Source organism: Salarias fasciatus, chromosome 22 (genome assembly GCF_902148845.1).
Source record: "Salarias fasciatus chromosome 22, fSalaFa1.1, whole genome shotgun sequence".
NCBI lineage: Eukaryota > Metazoa > Chordata > Actinopteri > Blenniiformes > Blenniidae > Salarias > Salarias fasciatus.
Window position 1 is genome coordinate 3,962,211 of NC_043765.1, and position 15,809 is coordinate 3,978,019.

Genomic DNA, 15,809 nt, shown 5'->3' on the forward strand with positions numbered 1-15,809 from the left:
GATGTCTGGTCTAGTTAATGCCAAAAAAACTAGAGGGAATCTGAAAAGCAGGAAAAAGCTTGGAGCAGACCAGACATGGGGCCACTTCAGTTCAATACTGTACCTCAGACTAAATCTCACACAGGAGGTTCAACAGATAGGAGTCAGACACAGATGCTGCTTCAATCAATTTATTTGGTCTCTGCTGTCCAGTAACACCAGAACAAATTCAGTAGGAAATAGTAGAAAATGAAGCAAACAAAACTATTTACAATTTCTCAGTATAATCAACATTTTAAGATCATAAAAATATTTACTTATTTATAAAATAACCTTTTTTTTACAAGCAATATCTAAAAAATAGATGTAAGAAGTTCTTTGTTCCAGTTTAACAAATCAGACGCTTCACGGCGCCTTAAAAACAAAAACCATAAATCTAGTGATGTGTGGAGCTCGTGTCCACATCTGAACTCGGAACAGTCTTCAGTGAATGAAACAACTTCCAAATCAAAAACTGGACTTCATGAAAGTTCGCATTCGCTGGAAGTAATACTACTTATATACACACGCATGTTCGAACAATTACCGAGTGCAACAAGAGAAAATGAGTTCGGTAAACATTAAAGGAGCGTTTAAGAAGTTAAAACAACGTATGTGCGACAGTGTTTGTGTGGGAGAAGCTGCTCAGTTGTTCCTCTTGCGCTGTTTTGGAGACTCGTTGGATTTGTTGAGGATCTTGCGGAGGCTTTTGGACATCAAGTACGGCTTCTGTTGGGATCCATCGTTCCGCTCCAGGTCCTCCACTGTGAGAACAGTGGTCAAACACTGAGTTCAATGTACAAAGAGTCGTAAACTGAATCCTGAAATGATAAAAAAAAAATCTACTTACAGAAGCAGAGGAAGAGTGTGTCCACGCACATACTGTACACGCTGAAGAATGCATGGGCTATCAAGTAGCTTCCAATCACCACGACCTGCAACACAGTGGAGTAAAGAGTTAAGGTGAAGTCTGCGTTCATGAAGACGACGGCTGGTCAGTAACTCACGATGATTGGCATCCAGTAGTAGTTGAGGGATTCGGAACTGAAGTTGCTGTCCGGTAAATGAATTCGGCCCGAGAAGAAAAAGAAGGACAGAACACCTGGAAAAAAGACGGAGAGTTCAACGTCTCACGATTCAAGATTCGACTGAGGCAGATTTTATAAAGATGGATGGATAGCGGAAAGGTCTTGTGACTGCTGTACGGATCTGCAGCAGCGACGTACGTACCGACTCCTCCGACCACCAGGAGCTTCCCGAAGAAAAGCAGCAGGTCCGTCACCTTATCCAGCACCACGACCCTGAGACCACACCACATTCCCAGACTGGAACAAACACACCGGTACCAGCGACTGTCACAAGACAAACTTCACAACAAACCTGATGGCGTTCCTCAGCAGCAGCATGAACGCCTTTTTAGCCGAGACACAGAAGTTTTTCCCGTAGATGGCAATCTGTCAAGAAAACAAAGGCAAGTTGTTGAAAGAAAATCAATGGAGTGTTACTAAAAATCTGGCATATTTTAGAGATGGTAAAATATTTGAGAAGTAATGGTTATTTAGGTGCTCCCTCCTGGCTGGTTTTAAGAGCCAGTATAAGGCATGGCTGATTAATAATTAAATGTGTGACCATTGAGAAACTTTAAAAACAGTGACTCTAACTACCGGCAATGGATGACAGGCTGCCCGGTCAGCACTTTATTGAAAATTTTACTTTAACTTAAACTTTCCATTCCAATAATGAAAGGCTAATATTAACTATTTCTACAATAACACTGGTGGTACATCGTGTTCAGTAAAATTCTGCAATGACTTGTTGTGCTGACTCCTCTAAAGAAGATTAATCGGACGGCTGGTGGAAAGATTCTGTGCTCACCATGATGTAGGCGTTCCTGTTGAGAAATTTAACAAACTTCTCCAGACACCAGAAGCAGCACTTCAGGCAGCACATGATGAAACGTGCCACTGCATTCTGGGAGGCTGAGGATGAGGAGGAGAGCAGCCAGCGTCAGTTTCCCATCATTTGTTTTTTGACATCACCTTTTCAGCAGTTCTCTGAGATTTAAACTTTGTTGAGACAAAATGCGTCTTCGTTATACTGTGAAATCAGTCACTGTGGGGTATTTCAGTCTGTGTCGTAATCCTCTCGTGATCCACCAGCCTTACATTTCGTTTTGTGGTCAATGTACTCCAGAATAACTCTCACAATCTGCACCAGCGTCAGGATCAAAGCGCCAAAGGCCAAAGAACCCACGTGGTACCTAAAGCAGAGAACAAACACAATGCTTCACAAGTTAACAGGAAAAGTCAATAATGGAGGCCTGTCTACCAGTTGATTAAGCTCCATGAACTACCATGCACAGATCTAATGCGCCCTCTGGGGGGCTGAGTGGGAACTGCACTCGGACACAACATCCTGTGATCCAAAGGTTTAGAAGGCCTTCACAACTACAACATGTCAAACACAAATATTATCTTCACGATGACAGTCGATCAATTAGGTAGTGAATAAGACCTCAGTCTCCAGGTTTAAGTGGTCAGAGCACTTTAGATTTTCCTTTTTAAACCTCTGTGACACAAACTGATAAACTGACAGACGCTTAGAAACCAACCTCAGAGTGCGCAAGAAGGCCGCACACACGGGGAACATGGGGATGTCCTGAGGTTTTCTGAAGGCCCAGTAGTAGGAGGCGAAGGCCCCCGCCAGCGTACACTGACCCAGAGCTATGACGAAGTTGGCACACCAGAGAAAAGCTATGGCGTTGAAGATCTGCAGGTTGAAGAGGCTCCTCTGGAGGAGACCCTCGTCGTTGTATTTGATGAAGATGCAGCTGGCAGAAGGGCAGTTGGGATACGCGTCCGCACTGAAGTTCTGAGAGGAGGTGAAAGGAGGATGGATGTGAGGAGCAGAGGTGAGATGACGGCGAATGACAAACTGTTCAGGCGGGTGTCGGGAATCTTACAATATGGTGGAAAAGTGAGAGAGATGCTTTAGTCATTTATATAAAGAGAGAGAACTGCGTTGGAAAAAAGATGCTGAGGATGTTGCTGCTAGGCAAAATGAGAGGATGAAGGTCAAGGGTCAAGACGTTGATGGATGGAGTGAGGGAGGACAGAGGAGATCAGAAGAAGAGCCACTGTGGCAACATCACAACTGAAGAACACACTTCTGCTGTAATGGCTGGAAGTCCAGCTGACACTACAGATTGCAGAATTTAAACACAACTAACCTGGGGGTCACAGGTCACCGTGCCGTTGATACCCTGACAGCTGCTCATAGTTGAGTTGAGAGCAACCACTTTGTAGACGGGGTCGCCTGAAGTGGCCAAATATCTGCATGACACCAGCTTAAAGAAAAGAGCCGACACTCCGGAGGATTTGAATAGTAAAATCTTTGTCATGTAAACGCACACACACACACACACACACACACACACACACACACACACACACACACACACACACACACACACACACACACACACACACACACACACGCACGCGCACACATAAAAGTAAAGGATACAAAGCAGTGGTGCCCCAGTAAGCAACACAGACCAGCAGGAGAACGAAGGTGATCAGAGGGAACGCGAGCGCAGACATCATGTAGCTGATCGTTCTGCAGGACATCAACACACAGCAGGAGGTTAGACTCAGGCTGAAACTTGTCTTCTCGCCCATTTACAAAGCAACCTGAAAACATTTCCACATCTCTATAGCGTTAGATCATCCTAATATGAGAAGGAAATAACCAAGTGAATCCGTTGAAGCGCTCAGTCTGACATGATGTGAAAACTCAGAGTTTAACGGTGCGACAGGACTCACTTGCTGGCCTCCTGGATGAGGGCGATGGCGATGAGGATTCTGGTCCGCAGAAATATGAGGGTCAAAAGAAGAATCGCCTCCACCACAGATATGATGATCACTGATGAGCAGAGTGAGGGAGAGAGGCTTTTCAGATTTATCTTTCTGCTGGTAATTGTCATCAGAACGGGAAAAGAAAAGGTGTTTTTTGAACTACTGCTTTCCAACGGTAAATCATGTCATCATTCTTTTCTCAAGGTATTCTGGGATCACCTCTTGAACTCATCATTCCTTATTCAACGACGCCAGTGTCAGATGTTTAAAAGCTCAGTTAGCTTTTGGAAGCGTCAAAAGTAATGAATCCAACTCACGGATGGCCAGCCAGGTCTCCTGGACTTCCAGATAAACGCTGAAGTTGGTGGTGAAACCAATGTCATTGATGGAGGCAGAGAGATTTTTGAAGTTATCGTACTCCCAATAGCAGTGCCATATCCCTGCAGAGAAAATGAAAATGAGGACACTCCAACAGCACAGAGCAAGGGATGCATTTTACAGCATGTTTCCACATTATAACCTCTGGGTGTCGCAAGAGGACGACTTTCAGCCACAACACCGCCGCACACAGAAACATATCTGAGCGTTTACCGTAGGCCCCGGCAGCCAGGACTCCGAAGATGAGCACCCACACCATGACAGGAGCGGTGAACCTCAGCAGCAGCAGGAACAGCAGACTGACCACCATGGCGATCAGCAGACAGCTGGGAAGGAGAGAGGCGGACCGAGTGAGGTTACAACATGTTCAATACAGCAAGGAGAACTAAACTCAGCCACCTGGAACAAAACCTTCCTCCTTGTGTTTCCTATGGATTACATTTTAGTACTGGGTTTATTATTGTTTGTTATGGACTTCATCATCGATAAAAGACAAGATGGATATTTTTTTGGTCCGACGTACAAGCACCAAGCACCAAGACAGACAACATTATCCCCCCAAAAAACCCCTAAACTAAAAGTTCATTGTTTTCCATCCCAGCCACTCATGTTTTAGATGACCTAACATTTGATTGAGGTGTGCTGGAGCAGGGATTAAAACATCAGACACAAAGGATGAGGATTAAAAACTTGAAGACCATTCAAACTTTATATTAGTGATAAAGCAGCTACAATGAAAAAGAAAGGTGGACTGTTTCAACATCTTTACAGCATGAAAGCTGGAGACACCTCACTGGGAGTCTTTGTTCTATATTTATTACTTTATGATGAGAAGAGTCATACCAGACGGCTTCAGGAGTCACAGTGGCTCACTTAATGTGAGCATTTCAGGCATAAGCATAAAATGCTTTAACAAAACAATAAAATATCTTTAAATTCATCCTGAAGCTCATTGTTAACCATTGTAGGGACTTTAAAACAGGCATAAAGACAATAAGACCTTTGTTTGATATGGCATGTACAGTCGCACTGTCTTTTTCCAGTCCTTTCACACTGTGAAGAGCTGTATGGTGTGTGTGTCAGCAGGTGGCAGTGTGCACTGTGGCACGGATCAGTAACTCACATGAGGATCCACGGCCATGACGACGCAAAATCCTCAAAGATTCGAACGCCGATCTCCTTGGCATTGAATCCATTCACAAGGTCCCTGGTGAAGACAAGCGAGGCCTGGCAGTGTTAATGTCTGCTCTCCTTTTTAAAATGTGAAACTGAGACATAGCAACTAGTTGGAAGCGTCCTTAAAGCAAAGGCGATAGTGATCAGTGGGTTTTCTACTGATTCAACATTATTGTGAAAGCTTTACAATATCTGTCTCACACACATACACACACAAACACACACACACAAACAGGGAGCAGTTTGAGGTTCAGTGTCTTGCTCAAGGACTCTTTGACACGTGGACGAGGAGATCTACAAGTTCAAGCCTCTAACTAAAACTCATGTAACGAGAAGACAAGTTGAAACAAATGAAATTCTCCATTTTTGTGATAATCATCAAAACAAGTACAGTTTGAAACATTATTCGATGCAATTTCTTCTCCGTTACAGAAGTGTAAGACACAAACAGATCCGCTGCTAAAACTAACCCCAGGCGATCAGCGTAGAGACCAAGACAGTGCTGTGAGCTCTAAGACATGGAAGGCCGCTGTGAATGTTCAAGCCCGTCACTACGGCTACCACCAGCTGCTGCACTACTGCCCAAAACTCACACATTCACCGACCTTGTACTGATGATGAGGAGAGAGAAGAAACGTGAGCGTTATTTCAGGGGAGCAGTTGTGGGAGACGTCTAAAATTAGAGCGTTGGATTTGTTTTTCAGTGCCGACGACACTGATACGAGGAACCTGCTTCTTACCCAGTCCCATTCCTGATGATGCTGATGGTGTCGTTGACTGAAGCAGGGAGGCCAGGGATATTAGAGAAGGACGGAGGGATATTCTCCAGTTGTTTGAAATCAGGCAAGCATCTCCCCAGCACTGACAGGATGGAACAGAGTAAAGATGAATTATCAATTATTTTATGCATTTTTAATTACAACACTCAGTAGCAATCCAAGTAACTGCAGCTAAAATGTGTGTTTTCTCACCAGGGGCACTGGGGACGTAGAAGGCAGGACAGAGCTCCTTATCCAAAATCTCTGGCACTCCCTGAAAACAGCATTACTTCATGAAGTTGGGAGAACATGAAAAACTTGTAACAATGCAAATTATCCTCTGCCATAGCTTACCATGCCAGGATTGTCCAGATCTATAGATGGTACACACAGTTCTTGTTTGAAAACTGCACTTGGCTGCATACCAGGGAAATACAGCGCAGCCCCAAACTCAGAAGGACATCGTTCCACACACACCTAAGGGCAACAAAGGTCGATTCATGTGGGAAGACAGTCATTCACACAATAAATGATCAATTACGAACTCCAGCAGCTTTCTTTACCTGTGTGGTTGGACACTGAATACCATTCAAAGCGGTTGCTATGACATTAACGGACGTGGCACATTTGAGAATGTCAAAGTAGAACAAGTACGGCCGATCTCTGAAAAATAAAATGAACAAGACTCACATATTGGACAATCTCACTTTTCAAAAAAAATATGAAATTAAAATAATGAGTTGTGATTACTTGTTCGCTCCAATGCCACAGAACCACCCAGTTGAATTTTTGGGATAAAGAACATGCCTGGGATCTCCATAAAGCCAGGCTGACAGAGCAGAAGCAAACACACATTAAAAACATAAATAAAACCCACTGACGTCACATACTGTATTTAGTCGGTGTTGCTTTTGCAGCTACACAAAGTATTTCTATATCAGGTTTAGCTTCCAGTTAAAACTAAAACTGCATTTACCGTGTTGTGTTTTCATTGTGAGGATCTGTGTCAGCCCGTTTTTCAACTAGATGTACTTTGAAGAATAAGTACACACTATGAAGGGAGCAGTGATTGTACGACCCAAATTCAACAGACCTGATTCCCATTAATGAGCCGTTATCAACACAGTCATTTGGAGCAGGAAGTCATTTACAACACACAGGGCAGGGGTAACTCCAGGACAAGTACACAGTACTCGTAAAGTAAAGTTTCATTTTATCAGACGCACCACGAGAGCTCACAGCTATATACACTCAGTTTTTTTCCTTTTATTTTTTAATAAACTACTCTTTTTGTATTATCTTCATAAACAACCGAGAGCCAGTGAATTCATTGACTGTCATCACTGTTTGTCAAGTATTAAGCCCGGACGCTTCAGTATCCTAAGACTAAGTGAGATAAAGTGCTGGAGAACATGAAAGGATGGATGGATGGGTCATTTTGTTTCTATCAGTAGTGGAACAGATTTCTCAATCTACCATCTTGGATTGCAGCACAGCCCAGGCCTGACCTTAAACTACTTGCTGTGCAGGAAATACAACCGGGATTATTCAGAAGACTCTTGCCACTGACACACACAAAGTGACTGAATAACCAAATATGCTCCCAGAGTTTCCCCTACATACACTTTACTTGGGCGGGCCGCCCAAGTACATTGACACCCGCCCAAGCAGATTAATGAAGAAAAAAAAAAAAAAAACGCGCGGTCTGTCTCTCACACTGGGTGTCAGGCTCGCGCACCCCCGTGTACTCTGATCTCTGGACACATAGCATGGAAGCATGCTAGTTTAGCCGCTACCGGCTACAGGCTAACAGCCTGCAGGCTGCAGATTAATGCTGGTCGACCGTCCCGGACAGTAAAACTTATAATCAGCTCGATTGGCTGATTTTTCCTGCAGAAGCTCCTCGTGCTGTTTTATTGAGCAAGCTGTATGTTCTGGTGTTGTGTTTGTTTATATGACGCTGCGTGTGCAGCTCCGAGTCCTGCTCCGTGTCTTCTTCTCTATTTTGGAGTTGCTGTGTCAGAGTGACAGCGCCATCTGAAGGCCTAGCGGATGAACTACATCGTTTTGAGTCCTTGTTATGTTGCGTGGGTGTAGACAGGACCGGCTGTAGGCATAGGCGAACTAGACGGCCGCCTAGGGCGCCATGTCCCGAGGGGGGCGCCGCGGTCGTACAAGGGGCGCCACGACGCTCTGTGTTCCGTGTGCCCCGCTGTGCAGCGGTCCGAGGCACTGCGCTCCTCGTCGTAGGCGCTGCCCGGCACTGATCGGTATTGTTCGGCCCTAATCTTGATAAATGTAATAGCATTTCAAGAAAATTGACCCCATTTAATGAGAAATAAAGTAATAATAATGTTTGCACCACCTGAGCCCACAGTAAGCTGTCATAAATTTAATCCAGTACAATAAAAAGCTGTGATTAAATGCCCCCCCCAAGTAGATAATTATTGTCCATGTATCGTTATCGAGGTGAACTGCTTAATATTATCGTGATATTGATTTGAGGCTATATCGCCCAGCTCTAGTAAGTGATTTAAACCATAATGCATAAGAGCACAATGTGAATAATTTCAGTTAATTTTCTTGTGCTCTTTTGCATTATGGTTATGCAAGTTTTTTTTCTCTTTTAGATCAAAACTGAACTGAGGAACAGGCTGCAAGGGGAGCATCTTGCTGCATGCATGCGCATCAGCATAAATGGACCTGACCCCCGATCCTTTCCGTACCGAAAGGCATTGGAGATCTTTTATACTAAACCAAGAAAAATGCTCTGACACAAACTGTCAGCTTTGCAACTAGCTTTGCAAGTGGCTTTAAATGGCTATTTTTCCTTCATTTTTTTTTTTTTATTTCGCTTTTCTTTTTGGTTCTGTTTATGTTAAAGCAGGCTTAAGATGTATCTAGAATAAATAATACATGGTTCATAAACCAGTTTGACTAGGTTATTGTGAATGCACTTATCAAAGACCGCAACGTCCTCCTACACCGCCCGGCCCACCACCACAAGTAAATTCTCAACCTAGGGGAAACACTGTGCTCCATTAACTCCAGCAAGGCAAAGTGTCTGAGTTTGATCAGAGGGCAGTGAAAACCTGCTGACTGGATGCTCACTGGGAATCAGCTGTTCACAGTTTAACACAATTGAAAAAAAAAAGTATTTAATGTCTTTTTACAGCATCCAATGAAAGTTTTATTGGCCTGAAGACACAAAAGGTGGGCAGTGTCAGTCTACATAAAACTGATGAAATGTAATCTAGTTTTACATTAACCTTAAGAGAACATTGCACTGTGAAGGTTAAAAGCAGGGGAAAACATGGTGACAAATGACATGATGATTATGATGCTTCAAAAACCCCTTTAAGTGTGGTGTGTCTTACCTACAGCTCCAACTGCTAAGTAGCCAAGGATCACAATAATGAACAGGATACAGCAGATTATATCAGTGCAACCTCTGTGAAAAAAAGAGACCATAAGATGATGGTGAAAATACCATCGATCAACACAAAGATTGACAAAGAGCATCAGAAATCTGACAGCTGGACAGAAGATTCACCTTTTCTTTATTGGTCCATTGAAGCTCGGGTCGAACTCAGCCGGTTTTCCTGGGAAAAAAAAAAACAGCCAAGTTAAGTTTTTTTCCTACAAGCACCTGATATCAACATGTGACTATTTAATCCACCATTTTTCTTTTTGGACTGAGGACAGACGACAAGTTGGAACAACTTCCTGTTTAGCCTGTTAACTTCAGCATTCATGTCTTTTGTGTAACAGTTTGAAATAAAAAAAAAAGTGCTCTACATTTAAGCATTGGGGTGTTTGGGAGCACAACGTGGTTTAATTAGACAGTTCCTGAACTGGGTAACAGCATAAAATGCATGTCCCAAAAAAACACGGTGGTGCTGCTTCCCAGCAAGCACAAGAAGTCCTCTTGTACTCTCTTCTTGGAGTTAATGAATGACTAGATGAGGAAAACCTTTCGTGTGAGAGAGGTTAACAGTTTTTATAATTCACCTGACAACAGAATCAGTATAAGAGAGGGACTGTCCTACAGGGAAGCAGACATGTATTTCTGTTTCCTGGAACAAACTGAAAAGCTGCCCATAAACAACAAACACTGAGTCCATGTCTGTCCTTCACTGTACACAAGAAGCAGCTTTCTGAACTGAACAACAGTTCAGCAAAGACAGAAGGATCAAAGCTGAGGACCTGCACTCGGGTGAGCAGCTCAGGTTTATTTTAATAGAATTTGAATGCAGAGTGACGTTTTCGTATGCTGGAGAGTCAACACATTTGCATTATTTCATCAAGAAGAATAGCAATCTGAGAAGCTGTTGGATGACACCCAAAGTGGGTTTGCTGCGGTTTAATCCGAGTTTGACTGGACGAAGCATCCTCCCACCACCCCCTCTAATTTCTTTCCTTTATGTGCTTGGAGTACGATCATGGTGTGACAAAGAGTTGGTCCATCTGTCATCTCAGTAGGATACAAATGTTAAAACAGGATACATGACGTTAACAGCAACTATTTACTCTTCTGAAACTCCAGCCAAGTCCAAGATGCAATGTGGCAAACACACATATTGAAAAAACGAACGACAGCCTGAAGGCACACATTCAGAGCAGTGTGAGAATGAACTGCTGGATCACACAACACACAAAGCATGAGCGTTCAGTTTCCAATCTCCATTTATTCAAATATAGGTTGGTACAGACTGAGTGGACTTTGACAGGAGAATTTTTACTTGAATATGTTCTTAACAACAGTTCACTAACTTGGAAATGAGAGCAATTCAAGCAACATAAGAAAAACCCTGAAATACTTCTCTACCAGTGTGTGTACCTGTGTCAGTGTTTGTCTGAGAAGTGCACTTTGACCTTCTATACAGGTAATATGTATCAAATCCCTGCTTTTGACAATGCAAATAATTTAATGGATACTTTGACTAGTTTTTGAAGAGCACGTTGTTCTTTCATTTCAGTATTTCAACAACAGCAAATGTAATTTACCTATCTTTTGTAGCTGTCACATATTTTTGTAGTTTCCAAAAGAGCACTTTATACTTTCATAGGACATTCAAACAACAGTAACACAATAACACGTGTTACTGAATACAATTCAGGCACACAAACATTAGTTGTACCTATATACAGATTCTTACGACATTTCCCCCCTCTGCCAATCTCTCACATTAAACTTTATTTAGTATTTTGTGTAACACTGAAATATCAAGGATTGCAACGATGAAACCATCTAAGAAAAATAATTGTGAATGTTGGGAGAGAACGGTGAATGAAGTTTGAAACCTCTCTACCCAAAGACACTTTCACAGGGCCTCATAATGCCGTATGAGTGTCATATTTCATCTGTGCTAGGACACTGTTTTGTTTATAGAGTAAATGACAATACAGGAAAGGAGTCATTGTGACTGTGCGACATGCTTTAAGGCCCTTTAAAAACTGCTGAAATATAATGAAACTTGTTAAGACACCACAGTACAAAGGTCACCTCCTAACTCTGCTTGAAGAAGCAGGTGAGTGATTTTTCTTGTCTGTGATCAGCAGAGTAACCCAGACAAAGAGAATGAGATGATTTCAACTTTAAAACAGACTTTAGGGTTTGTGGATAAAATTGCTCAATTCACTCAGTGTACAAAGATAAAAGACAACCCAGTTAATTGGTAACCTTCAAAGTAATAAAAAACCAGTGGTCAGGTGAGATAAGATAAGAGGGGAAAGGGCAGACTCATTAAAATGTGTAATCAATGTGTGTCAAATTGTTGTGTGATTGCTCCCTGCTATTACAATGAAACATTTCAGCTGTTTAACAAACAAAAACCCTCTTATAGAAACACATAAGAAACTTTTGTTTCCAACACTTTGTCCAGTGAGAACATTTAAATCAGCAGCAAGAAGTCGCTCGACATCTCATATTACTGCGGATCAACCAGGAAGTCTCATCAACAGTGAAAAGAATTTCTACTTCCTCATGAACAATGCAGAGTTGATCTCTTACCAGAAGATATGAAAGTGCTTTCAGAGAAGAACATAATTTCACTGACAGATTTTGTTGTTTCATTAGTTTCTGGTTGATCTGAGTTGCCTGTGACAGCTTCATCCAGGGTCTCTTTAGGCCTCTTAAGTGGCATTAATGTGGTGTTTACCAGCAGGGAGGGTTTGTTAAACCTCCCGGACTGTCAATAGACATGTGACTACACCCCTCAGTGGGACCAGGAGGATGCAGGAGACCAACACACGCAGGTCCAACAACATTCCTTTTTGCTGCAGCAACATGTCATTTATTGTTAAGATGCTCAGAACCTGTTTTATATCTATTTTATGTTTGCTTTTTCATCTTTTTAATTCTGTCATTTTCTGACTTTTGTGTTTAATGATCTGAAACATAACTTGTATGCTATTTTAATGTTTCAAGTCATTTTATTCCCAAATTATTCAGCTGCCTTTATCTAAATGGTGCTGTATGAATAAAATTCCTTTGCCTGTTTTATTTTAAGTCACTTTAATGTCAAATACATTTTGTTCATAAACACTATGTCTGATTCACCAAAGACAGTATAGATAATAATAAAAGGCAAACAAATAATCTGTGTTCAACTGCAGAAAGGCACTCTTTAGATTGTCCCGTTGTCTTTAAAAGTGTGACGTGATATTATATAACACTGAAGTATTCATCATGAGTCTATGTTTCATTTGTCACTACAGTTATGTTGCAGGTTATACTATCCACTTTCAAAGTTTAACAATCCCAAGACAAAATTTTAAAATACCGTTTGGACCATGAACCTAACTTTTACTAGTGTGTTTATATGCAGTTATGGGTGTAACATTCCGTTTTACTGCATGTTCATGTAATAAACGAGTACAGCATAAAGGCTTATTGCACTTTACTGTAAGAAACCTGATTGTACTCATAATGTTCAAATGTATTTGATCCTGAGGAGGATCATTACTCCACTAATTTGATTCCAAGTGAATATTGCTTCAAACATTTATCGAGCCAAGGTTGGAGGTTGAAGCTCAAGTAGTTTTAATGTGCAAGTTCTGATTAACAGCTAAATTTGACACCAGGCTCCAGTTTTTATTTCTTCAAGTTGATCATCTGATGTATTTGATCTCTATTCTGTAGTAAATTTATATTAACCAACTTTCATGATGTTTTCGATGAAAAGTAAAGTTAAATTCCTTCATTTGCAGTGGACAGTCTTTAATTAATCCTTTTTTTGACTGCAGGAAGATGTAAAAAGATGTGAAATCTTCTCTGTGACCATGTTTCTCTCTTCAGGCTCATGGAGCCAAAAGTCTGATCAAGTGATTTCAGTATGCTTCTTACAACTTTACCCACAAATTTAGCAATAAAGAGAACTACTTTTTTTCTGAATACTAATCATACTAAACAATAAATAAACTAGAATCAGCAACAATTTTTATGTTTTCAATGTAATTTTCACAAGTTGCAGTGTCATCATGGAATAGTTTTTAACACCTTGGATCTGAGGTGCCAAATATGAGGCTTTTGGGCCAAAAAAGGCCTTGTTTATGCAAGAACTTTTTTTCGTTAAATGAAAAACTTTCATTGTGTTTTAGGTGTGTTATAACATATCGCTCTCTGCTTTATTGTGTGTGTGGTTTCATCACAAAAACAAGCAACAGCACCCACGAGTACCACAGGAAAACTACATAATCTTTAGAAGTTCAGTTGTTGACTTGTAAACAGACACTGTTTTCAAAGTGTTGCTGTGTAAGCGAGAAACATTTCAGAAACAAACAAAAGTGCAAAATAAAATGCATTTTCACACAAGCAGTATTACGAAAATCTACATGTTTAAGCTTTTCAAAGCTTAAACCTAAGCTTTTCAAAAAGTTCCATCTTAGGACGGAGCTATTTTCAAAAAGCTGCATTTTCAGAGGCTCCGAGCACCATTGTCGCGTGAACACCCGTTGACACCCAAAACTAGCAAACATTTTCCGTTTTCCCTTAAAAACCTTGTTCTGTAAATGCGGCCCTGGGTATATGATAACATGGTGTTATTCTTCTGATGGGTGGATCAACACTTAAAAAAATGTAGTGCAAATTCTGCTGACCGCAAGTAAAAATGAAGTGGCTTAAAACTTCTAAATTTATTATAATGACTGGCCGGACTTATATGAATTATGCGATTATAAAGACTGCTTAATCCGAAGGTCCAAAAGGACAGAATAAAAATGGACAGTATGTGAAACCTTCTTCATTTGAATGTAAAATATAGAGTGAATTCTAAATCGACCTGCTTAAAAGTGATCTTTTGTTTTTGTTTTTTTACTTCTCGATTTTCCAGTCAGTTTCCCGCGTCTTTTCTACATCGTCCATATTAATGATGATTTAAAAAAAAAGATTTAGAGCCTCAATTCTAAATTAAAATAACAAAATTTACCAAATTTCTAGCAATTATCACCTTTAGTTAAAAACAACCCGCACTTTTAGGTGTTTGAGGGGCATTAATTCGATGTTATTAAAGTTTTTAATTGCTACTTGGGGTAACTAACGGTCGATGTTAGCTCACCATACTTGGTGTCCGGATTTTCCTCCTCTTCTTGTTTGCCTCCACACATTTTTTTTTTCTTCCCCGCGTCAACCTCCGCAGGTGTGCTTCCCGCCGCGTGGAGGACCTCTTTCCCGGTTCACGGTGCCGTCTGGGGCTCACTAGCAGCGGCTGGGGTGGTCTCCGGACGTCCTCCGTCCCGTCCGGACCGACTCGGTAACTAAGTGAGGAGGAAATCTTTTCTCTCCGCCAGGCACTTGTTACTAGGCAGTGACGTCACGGCGCTACGTGGATGCGCACCTGCGCGTGTCATCGGTGCGGGTTCATGAGGAAGAGGTGCCACACCTCTGCGGAAGAGGATCGGGGCCACGGAGAAGCACTTTAAACTCACAATTCTCTCTCACACACACCGTGTCACATATTTCAGTGGCATGTTTGTGTACAGCGAAAGGAAACCAGAGAATCTGCATAAATCAGAGAACATGCCTGCATTGGAATTTTCTCTAGTTTCCTTATGGAGTCCAGAAATGTGTTCATGGATGAAAAAAAAAAATGTTTCTGTGATGAAAATAACCTTTTATAATTCTAGTGGTGCCCAAGAGGATAGAGAAGCTGACTGGGGACTGGAAGTTTGGAAGTTATAATCTCACAGAGAACAAGTTATCACTGTGAGCATGACCTTTGACCCTACCAGCTCCCTGGAGTTCTGCAATGCGATCCTATAAGAAAGTGGGTACATATAGAAAAAGGAATCTCCTCAAGGGGATTAAGAAAGTAAGACTGGTCAGTTTTTGTTTACTGATTGTAAGGAATGACTAATTCCATAATCAGTTTTGATCACAAACTTTTTTCAAAGTTAAATTCACTTTTACTTTGTTTTGTGTACAACAGTCTAATATTAACTGTATTCTGATTTTATCATATATAACACAAAACTGGCTTATTTTTCATCTACAAAACCAAAAAAAAAACATTCTTTATTTCTTCATGGCAAGTTTAATTAATCTAATTTTTAGGGATTTCTTCCACAGCATCTTCACAAACAATCCCATATCACTCCTTCATAATATTTTTTTAATATGAGG

General features: G+C 41.3%; 1 protein-coding gene across 2 annotated transcripts; it reads right to left on the reverse strand.

Annotated features, from left to right (window-relative positions):
• Positions 1-154: 154 nt before the first annotated feature.
• On the reverse strand, positions 155-14,961 carry slc44a4 (solute carrier family 44 member 4). 2 transcript variants are annotated; one of them, XM_030120497.1, is made up of 23 exons: positions 14,746-14,961; positions 9,741-9,789; positions 9,565-9,638; positions 6,938-7,016; positions 6,751-6,850; positions 6,542-6,664; positions 6,401-6,461; positions 6,170-6,290; positions 6,035-6,040; positions 5,377-5,460; positions 4,467-4,579; positions 4,193-4,315; positions 3,843-3,942; positions 3,544-3,636; positions 3,248-3,350; positions 2,630-2,889; positions 2,184-2,278; positions 1,894-1,997; positions 1,399-1,472; positions 1,249-1,319; positions 1,026-1,120; positions 869-953; positions 155-782 (listed from the first exon to the last, which is right to left on the reverse strand). In XM_030120497.1, exons 1-23 carry the CDS (start codon positions 14,792-14,794, stop codon positions 664-666), a joined length of 2,181 nt encoding a protein of 726 aa, XP_029976357.1. In that variant the 5' UTR covers positions 14,795-14,961; the 3' UTR covers positions 155-663. The 2 variants fall into 2 exon arrangements, with proteins under 2 accessions (XP_029976357.1, XP_029976358.1); XM_030120498.1 differs by lacking the exon at positions 6,035-6,040.
• Between the last annotated feature and the right edge of the window lie 848 nt (positions 14,962-15,809).